We start from the raw sequence: 9,717 nt of genomic DNA on the forward strand, positions 1-9,717 counted from the left end.
AATGAGGAAAAATGGTTGTCAGAGTGGTGGATTTGTAGTGCTGGCACCAAGCCCCAGCAACTGGAGGCAAAAAAAGAAAGAGAGAGAAAGAGAAAGAAAGAAAAGATAGAAACAGGATGGGGGGGTGTGGATTCCCCTGCCAAAGTCCATGGCTAGTGGAGAAACAATTATAGAAGCCAGACCTTCCACCTTCTGCATCCCAAATGTATTTTTGGTCCAGACTTCCACAGGGGGAAGAAATGTTAGGGAAAGATGTCCTGGGGACTCTGAACCCCAATTCTATCAAGACCCAGAGAAAGAAGAGGGGAAAAGGACACTCCATATTAGTCACAGGTGTAGGTGTGGCTTAGGAAGTGAAGAAGGCAGGACCATAGGAAAAAATGGGCAAATATTTATAAATACGGATAGTTCTAGAAATACTAGGCAGCCCGTATCTGTGACCTTGGGAGAACCAGTGCAAGTTTCCAGTGGAGGGGATGGGGACACAGAACTCTGGTGGTGGGAACAGTGTGGAATTACACACTTGTTATCTCATACTTTATTAAATCACCAATAAAATTAAATTTTTTAAACAGTAGGCTAAGGGAGGGGAGCACGAAAAAGTTGGCCTGATAGCCACAGTATTATCACAGTGAAAGACCTCAAAAATACAGAGTCGGGCGGTAGCGCAGTGGCGGGTTAAGCAGACATGGTGCAAAGCTTAAGGACCAGTGTGAGGATCCCAGTTCGAGCCCCTGGCTCCCCACCTGCGTGGAAGTCACTTCACAAGCAGTGAAGCAGGTCTGCAGGTGCTTATCTTTCTCTCTCCCCTCTCTGTCTTCCCCTCCTCTCTCTATTTCTCTCTGTCCTATCCAACATCAACAATAATAACTACAACGACAATAAAAAAAAAAAGGGTAACAAAAAGGAAATAAATAAATTAATATTTAAAAATCTTTTAAAATATATATATATACAAACAAATAAAACAGAAAACAGACCTAGAGAAGCCACTCAGCCAGTTGGCTTTGCACGTGTGAGGCCCAGACTGCAATCTCTTATGCCACTTTTTTTTTTTTTAACCAGAGCTCTGCTCAGCTCTGGCTTGTGGTGGAGATTGAACTTGGGACCTGAGAGCCTCAGGCCAAGGATTTCTTGGCATGACTATTATGCTGTCTACCCCTTTACTGCCCACCACTTCATTTCTTTTTTTTTTGCCTCCAGGGCTATTGCTAGGCTCGGTGCCTGCACTATGAATCCACTGCTCCTGGAGGCCATTTTTTTCCCCTTTTGTTACCCTGGTTGTTTCATCATTGTTGTGCTTATTATTATTGTTGTTATTGCTGTTGTTGTTGTTGGACAGGACAGAGATAAATGGAGAGAGGAGGGGAAGACGGAGAGGGGGAGAGAAAGACAGACACCTGCAGACCTGCTTCACCGCTCGTGAAGCGACCCCCCTGCAGGCAGGGATCCAGGGGCTCGAACTGGGATCCTTACACCTGTCCTTGCGCTTTGCGCCATGTGCGCTGAACCTGCTGCACTACCGCCGACCCCTGCCGCTTCTTTTTTTAATAGAACCAGGACCCCTCACATAGACAGCCTCACTGCTCCAGGCCGATGCCTCTTTCAGTCAGAGAGACAACAGAGGAAGAAACTTCACAGCATGGGAGCTTCCCTTAGTGTCACGGCACCTCTCCTGAGGTGCCAGGGTCTGGGGAGCTGGTTCTGGACCCTGACTGAGCAGGGCAGCTGGAGCCTGGCTGGGGGCGGCCTCAGGAGGGAGGGGGGCAGGCCCCTCACCACTACTGCCTCCTGCAGGTCATCGCCACCATCCCGACCAGCAGGCTCAAGTTCCTCAAGGAGGCGGGGCGGCTGACACAGAAGGAGGAGCTGCCGGAGGAGGACCTGAATGAGGACGTGGAGGAGATCGACCATGCGGAGCGTGAGCTGCGCCGTGGCCAGATCCTGTGGTTCCGGGGTCTCAACCGCATCCAGACCCAGGTACCCGGCAGCGGGGCGGGCTGGGGGTCGGGGGTGTAGCCCATGGGAGGCCTCCCCAGAGCACCCCACACCAGGGCTCAGGCCCCCAGGAGCCCCTCCAGAGTGGCTGGGGGAGGACTGAGGGGCTCAGTGGGGATGGGGACAGGGGTCAAGCAGGGGTAACCCCCCCCCCCCGGCTCCCCAGGCCCGCTGGTCATACCACAAGGAGCAGGCAGGCTCTGGCCCATCCCCAGCCTCCACCCTGGCTGTGGGGGCTTCCCCCAAGCCCTCACTAACATGCATGGGGACAGCCCCCCCACTGTAATCAGGTGTCTGCCCAGGCTGGGACACCACTGTGCAGCCCCCCCCCAAAAAAAAACCACACACCCTCCCTTGACACAGAAAGGGCGCAGGGGCGAGACCAGGAACACAGGTGTGTGACTCCCCCCCAGACAGCTGCCCCAGTGACCCTGGAAGGAGTCCCCACCAGTTTAGGGGCAACTCGGGATCCAGAGAAGACAGCTGTCTCTGAGAGCCAGGGGAGGGAGAGCACCCTTCCCAGCAAGAACCCCGAAAGCCTGTCTGCCTTGCGGGCTGGCTCCAGCTGGGTGCAGCCCCACTTCCCGTGAGGGTCTGGGGGCCGATCCACGCACGCCTGGGCGGTTCCCTGGACCTGGAGAGGACCGGAGAGCAGGCAGCAGCCCAGCCACCTGGAGCCCCTCATCCATCCATGGGCCTCGGGGGACCATCCTCCTCACCGGCTCACGCAGAGCCTTCTGCCCCACCCCACCCCCGCCTGTGTCCAGTGGTGCATCCCGTGTCGTGTCCTGAGCGTGTCCTCGTGGCCTGGCGCCTGTCCGTCCTTCCGTCCGTCCTGCAGCTGTGGTGTCCGCCGTCCGCCTCGCAACTTGTCTTGTTCTCTCCTCTGCTGCAGATTGAAGTAGTCAATACTTTCAAGAGCGGGGCCTCCTATCAGGGCGCGCTGCGGAGACAGTCCTCCGTGACGAGCCAGACCCAGGACGTAGCCAATCTCTCTAGCCCTAGTCACGTGTCGTTGTCCAATGCTCTGTGCTCTCCGACCAGCCTTCCTCCTGCTGCAGCTGGGCGTGAGTGCTCCCTCCCCGCCGGCGGGCAGGGCTGGGGGGGCACCGAGGGGCTGAGCAGGCCGGGGGGCAGGGTGTCCTGGCCAGTCAGCACAGGGAGCTAGGGGCCAGGCAGGGTCACCGAGGGGGTCACAGGCAGTCGGAGGTCACGAGTCCCTCACGCCCGGCCTGAGCTCTAGAATGTTCCAGACCCTGGAGCCCACGGTCCTCTCACCTGGCTCAAGCCACCTGCCCTGGGGTGGAGTCTCAGGAGGCCCCAGCTCCCCAGCTATATTGACCCTTCCTCAACCAACCCCAAGCACACTCACACCTCAGCGGCCCCTGTCATGGGGCATCTGTCACTTCTCACTATCAGCCCTCAGCTCCAGGTGCTTCCCAGACAGCCTTCCAGCTGATGACTTAGCCCAGAGAAGCAGACTGAGCTGCCCAGGCCACACAGCGCAGGAGGAGCAAGGACCTGATCCCCAGGTTTGGGCGACCCTACAAGCCGTCAGATCCAGGCCCACAGAGGGTGACTTTTCATTTCCCAAGCTAGACCCCCACAGCTGGAGGGTGGGGGAAGTCCTGTGGCCAAAGCAGCAGATGTGAGTTCAGTCCTGAATTTTCACCATCCTAGAAGGGCCAGAAGGGGACGAACACACCCACACACTCACATTCATACACACACTAACACACAAGTCACACACATACTCACACAGTCACACTCACACACACTCTCACACAATCACACACACACACACAGTCACACACTCACACTGACACACACACATACACAGTCACACACACACTCTCACACAGCCACACACACTAACACACACACACTCTCACACAGTCACACACACACATACAGTCACACACACTAATACACACTCTCACACAGTCACACACACATACACAGTCACACACACACTAACACACACACTCTCACATAGTCACACACACTCTCACACAGTCACACACACACATACAGTCACACACACACTAATACACACACTAACACACACTCTCACACAGTCACACACATACACAGTCACACACACACACTAACACACACACTCTCACATAGTCACACACACACTAACACACACACTCTCACACAGTCACACACACATACACAGTCACACACACACACTAACACACACACTCTCACACAGTCACACACACTAACACACACACTCTCACAGTCACACACACATACACAGTCACACACACATACACAGTCTCACACACACACACACACACACAGGCAGTCAAATTCAGCTCTTACATCCAAGGGCATAGATCATCTTTGTTTTGGGTTTTTTGTTTTGTTTTCTTTTGGTTTTAGTGGTAACCATCCTACAGACAGACAACTGATAGATGGTTGACAGATAAATACAAAGAGAAATTGAGAGGGGAGGGAAGATAAGAGACAGAGAGACACTGGAAGCCCTGCTTCACTGCTCATGAAGCTTCCCCCCTGCAGGAGGGGACGGGGCCTCAACCAGGCCTTGCCCCTCTACATGCGCTCTGCTGGGCGCCACCACCAGCCCCCAGGAGCTCTTCAGACTTTTGTTTTTGTCTCCAGGGATATCTCTGGGGTTTCATGCCTGCACTACGAATCCACTGCTCTTGTGGCCATTTTACTTCTATATGATAGAAATTGAGAGTGTTGGGGAAGATAGAGGAGAGGAGAGGAGAGGAGAGAAAGACAGACACCTGCAGACCTGCTTCACCGCTTGTGAGTCCCCGCCCCCCGCAGCTGGAGAGCCGGGGGCTCGAACCAGGACCCTTGTGCGGGTCTTAGCGCTTTTGTACTGTGTGTGCTTAACCCAGTGCGCCACCTCCTGACCCCCTTAAGGACTTTTTTTAATTTCTGTCAACTTTGGTGTTTTTTTTCTCACCATGGTTATCGCTGGGGCCCAGTACCCACGAGATGAGTCTGCTGCTGTCAGTGACCATTTTTGTCTTTCTTCTTTCTTCTTTGTCTTTTTCTTTTATCTTTTTTTTTTTTTTACCAGAGCCCTGCTCAGCGCCAGCTGATGGTGGTGTGGGGGACTGAACCTGGGACTTTGGAGCTTCAGGCACGAGAGTCTCTTTGCAGAATCACTATGCTACCTACCCCCACCCTCTTCTTTCCTTTTGACAGATACAAAACTGGGTTGGGTAGACCTGTAGCCCTGCTCCACCACTCGTGAAGTTTCCCCCATGCAGGTGGGGACTGGGGGCTTGAACCCGGGTCCTTGCACTGGATAACGTGTGCTCTGCTGGGCACACCACTGCCCGACCCCTAGTCATGTTGTCTTGGCAGGAATCTCACTCCGCTTCACGGCGTTGAGATCTCAGGGGTGTCAGTCCCACCTCACCACACCCACCTCCAAGGTCCCCCGGCCCCATCCCCTCTGGCTGCCACTAGTGTTTCCAGCATCTAAGAGACAACATGGCCACTGGGCTTGCCAGCCTGCTTGCTCTGGTCACCTGGCATTCACATGCCATATGCGGGTGAGGCCAGCAGCTGTTGTCTTTCACCTCGTGGCTCATTTTCACCGAGCAAAATCACCTCCCGTTCTATCCATCGTGTCCCGGATGGTACAATTTCATCTTTTTAGTGCCCACGTAATATTCCTTCAACTGTATCTCCCACAGCTTCTTCACCAAAGTGTCTGCCCACAGGAGCCCTTCTTGCCCCCACCCAAACCGCTAACCATCAGACCACCCGTGTACCCAGCAGCTGTCACCTTCAGACCAGCTAGATGGGGACCCCCTTCCCCTCAGGGCCCCTTTTCCGATGAGCCAGGCCAGCGAGTCTGCAGGAAGCCAGGGAGGGAAGATATAGCCAGACCACCCTGAGGACCTAGCACAGCCTGGAGGGGGGTGAGGACCGGGCTTGCTTGCGGGTGGGGGCCCAAGGGGGTCTCACCTGTCTGAATATCCATGTCTTTGTTTCCCTAGAGGGCTAGAGAACCCTGGACACAGAGTTCAGCAAGAGAGAGTGAAATTTAAGGAGGTTGTGAGTGTTTCCCCTTGAGCCTGACATGAATGTGAACCGATTCCAGACTCTCGGCTTCCTGGAAGCCGGGTGAACATTCGAGTATGTCCAACCCAGACGGGGGCCGGGTCCCTGCCAGCCCTCCCCACCTGCACCCCCAGAGGCTCCCTGTCACCAGGCCCAGGAGGGGGCACCCCCCAGTCCCTCTTCCTCAGGCCAGGCAGGGAAGGGACATGGAAGAGGCAGCTTGGTTTGGCTGTTAGTTTCTCCTGACTCTATTTTTCCCCTCCAGTCGCAGAGAGGCTGGAAGTGGAGAGTTGAGATGGCCATTCTGAGGGTGCAGCCCCATAACCCAGTGTTGTGCAGACAGGTCATCCTTTCTGTCGTCTCCATTGCTGGGGGTGAGGATGCATCTCACTGTGTGATGTCCCCTACACACACACACACACACACACTGCCAGGGTCCCACCCTCTCCACCTCTGGGGGGCTCTGCCGCCATCCTGCTGGGTGCTCTGCGGTGTGGCGGCCAGGAGAGGGGACCAGACTACACGGCCCGACTGGTGGTGGCATCCTTCCCCCGGTCCAGTGCAACAGATCAGAGAGCAGACATCCCCCGGTCACCAGCAGGGGATCGTCCTGGGTACAGCACCACCCTGGCTAGACACCCATCACCTCTCATGCACATCCCAGAGCCCCCATACAGGTTCCAGCACGTGTGAGCAAGAGGACAGGGAACAGCAAGCAGGAGGGGCCAGGCCACACTTGAGGCCCCAGGAAGTCAGAGCAGAATGGACACAGGCAGGGAGCCCCCACAAGTGCAACCCTTACACAGAGGAGAGAGGACAGCCCCCCCCTTTGCCCGGCATCCTTAGCCTCGGCTCCTGAAAGTTCACTTCCGCCAGCCACCCTGGGGTAGAGCCCAGAGGAACACAAGGCCTGGGGTCCTCGGGTGTCCCCAAAGGACTGGGGGCAGGCTGCCTTGTTTGCTGCCACCATCTCACACTGAGCTGAGGAGAGGGTGCCAGCCCCTGCTGCCTGTGGAGAAGGTGAAGGCCAGTCGTGGCCCCAGCAGGGACAGGGACACAGAGAAGAGGGGCTGCCCTCCACCAGTGCCACCCAGTCCCAGTACCCACCCCCTCCAGTGCTGGGCTCAAGCTGTCTTGATTCTGGCCTTGTTTTGTTTTACTTTGTTTGTTTTTGTTTTTACTTTTTTCCTTTTTGTTTTGGGTCTCCAAAGCACAGGGAGACAAAAGGGGCTGGGGAAGGAAGGAAGGAAGGAAGGAAGGAAGGAAGGAAGGAAGGAAGGAAGGAAGGAAGGAAAGAAGGGAGGAAGGACCCCCACCAGATGAAGTGCAAAGGCTGGCCAGGGCTCTGAGTCTATACTCGAGTGTTTACCTCCCAATGCATGAGGGAAAAGAGTGTTGGGGACAAGTGGGCTCCGTCACCACGCTGCCCAGGCTTCCAAGTGTCACCGTGTGTCCGTCTGTCTGTGTGTGCCGTGTGACGCTGTGGCATGCTTCCTGGCCCCAGGTGACACCAGCCTGCTGGCTTCTGTGTGTGCTTCCTGGCTGCCTCTGCCCCGCACTCTAAAAGCCCTGCGTTGGCCCAGGTCTGCTTTGCTGCCTTCCTGTGACGTTCTGTCCTCCATCTGTCCCCATGTGTCCCCTACCAGCCCTGCCTCCCTAGACCCTTCTCTCTGTGTCCTGTGGCTTCTCTGTTGCGTGTGGTTTTCTCGTCCAGAGATGAAGTGTGTGTGTGTGTCTGTGTGTGTGTGTCTGTGTGTGTGTGAGTGTCTCTGTGTGTGTGTGTGTGTGTGTGTCTGTGTGTGTGTGTGAGTCTCTGTGTGTGTGAGTGTCTGTGTGAGTGTCTGTGTGTGTGAGTGTCTGTGTGTGTGTGTGTGTCTGTGTGTGTGTGTGTGAGTGTGTGTGTGTGTGTCTGTGTGTGTGTCTGTGTGTGTGAGTGTGTGTGTGTCTGTGTGTGTGTGTGTGTGTGAGTGTCTCTGTGTGTGTGAGTGTCTGTGTGAGTGTCTGTGTGTGTGTGAGTGTCTGTGTGTGAGTGTCTGTGTGTGAGTGTCTGTGTGTGTGTGTGTCTGTGTGTGTGAGTGTCTGTGTGAGTGTGTGTGTCTGTGTGTGTGTGAGTGTGTGTGTGTGTGTGTCTGTGTGTGTGTCTGTATGTGTGTGTGTGTGAGTGTCTGTGTGAGTGTCTGTGTGTGTGTGAGTGTCTGTGTGTGTGTGTGTGTCTGTGTGTGTGTGTGAGTGTGTGTGTGTCTGTGTGTGTGTCTGTGTGTGTGAGTGTGTGTGTGTGTGTCTGTGTGTGTGTGTGTGTGAGTGTCTCTGTGTGTGTGAGTGTCTGTGTGAGTGTCTGTGTGTGTGTGAGTGTCTGTGTGTGAGTGTCTGTGTGTGAGTGTCTGTGTGTGTGTGTCTGTGTGTGTGAGTGTGTGTGTGTGTGTCTGTGTGAGTGTGTGTGTCTGTGTGTGTGTGAGTGTGTGTGTGTGTGTGTCTGTGTGTGTGTCTGTATGTGTGTGTGTGTGAGTGTGTGTGTGTGTGTGAGTGTGTCTCTGTGTGTGTCTGTGTGTCTGTGTATGTGTGTGAGTGTCTGTGTGTGTGTGTGAGTGTGTGTGTGTGAGTGTCTGTGTGTGTGTGAGTGTCTGTGTGTGTGTGTGTGTGTGTGTGTGTGTGTGTGTGTTCAATAGCCTTTCTCCTCCCTCCCTCCTTCCCACCTGCCCCCAAACCCTCCTCTGCACGGTGGAACCTCTGTTCCCAGTTAACAAGGCTGGTCTCTTGCTAGGTCTGGGGTCCCTGCCGGAGTGGACTCAGCTTCCTTCACCCACTCTTTCCTGTCCTCTCTTTGTTGGGGGGCTCCTGCCCTGATAATAGTCTTCTGCCCCCTTCCCCAAATCCAAGTCATTTGTAGAGCCCCCGGACGTGCTCCCAGCTTCTCCCCCTCCCTCGTCCCTCTTCGTCCCTCTTCCACGTCCCTCTTCCTCCAGCCCTACCCTGCCCTGTCTCCTAGCCACCCCCCTTCCTCCCAGCACCCCCAGTCCCCGGGCAGATGGATGGCACCACTCACCCGATGCTTCCTTGCAGATTCGTGTGGTGAAGGCGTTCCGCAGCTCTCTCTATGAAGGCCTTGAAAAGCCAGAGTCTCGAACCTCCATCCATAACTTCATGGCTCACCCCGAGTTCCGGATCGAAGACTCCCAGCCCCACATCCCCCTCATCGACGACACCGACCTGGAAGAAGATGGGGCGCTCAAGCAGAACCCCAGCCCGCCGTCCTCGCTGAACAAGAACAACAGCGCCATCGACAGCGGCATCAACCTGACCACCGACACGAGCAAATCAGCTACCTCTTCAAGTCTAGGGAGCCCCATCCACAGCCTGGAGACGTCGCTTTAGCTGAGGACGCCCCCGCCGCCACCACCACCACCCACCCACCCGCCCGCCCGTCCGGGCAAATCCCCCCTCAGCTCACCCAAACAGCAAGGAACATTGAAGGAAACCAAATACTGGCCGGAAAATGCAGCGTTTCCACCCAACAGGCCTTTCCTTTTCTGGCTGCGACGCTGTTTGAGCTCTTTCTCACTGGGAGGCCAGAGGCAGGATCTCCCCCAGTTGGGGGGGGGGAGCTTAAGGGAGCCAGTGACCGTGCCCTCCCCCCCCCCCCCCCCCCCCCCCGCCGCAAGC

General features: G+C 55.7%; 1 protein-coding gene across 12 annotated transcripts in view; it reads left to right on the forward strand.

Moving 5' to 3' along the window:
- Positions 1 to 9,460, forward strand: part of ATP2B2 (ATPase plasma membrane Ca2+ transporting 2) — a 232,855-nt gene extending 223,395 nt beyond the window's left edge. For 6 of the 12 annotated variants that reach the window (XM_060180697.1, XM_060180696.1, XM_060180698.1 and 3 more), the window contains 2 exons: positions 1,798 to 1,980; positions 9,118 to 9,460. In XM_060180697.1, the coding sequence (XP_060036680.1) occupies positions 1,798 to 1,980; positions 9,118 to 9,429 (495 nt within the window). In that variant the 3' untranslated portion in view covers positions 9,430 to 9,460. Of the gene's footprint in view, positions 1 to 1,797; positions 1,981 to 2,893; positions 3,066 to 5,993; positions 6,052 to 9,117 lie in introns of all 12 variants that reach the window. The other 6 variants (XM_060180700.1, XM_060180704.1, XM_060180705.1 and 3 more) reach the window with 4 other exon arrangements.
- The last annotated feature ends 257 nt before the right edge of the window (positions 9,461 to 9,717 follow it).

The sequence above is a fragment of the Erinaceus europaeus genome, chromosome 21 (assembly GCF_950295315.1).
Source record: "Erinaceus europaeus chromosome 21, mEriEur2.1, whole genome shotgun sequence".
NCBI classification, from domain to species: domain Eukaryota; kingdom Metazoa; phylum Chordata; class Mammalia; order Eulipotyphla; family Erinaceidae; genus Erinaceus; species Erinaceus europaeus.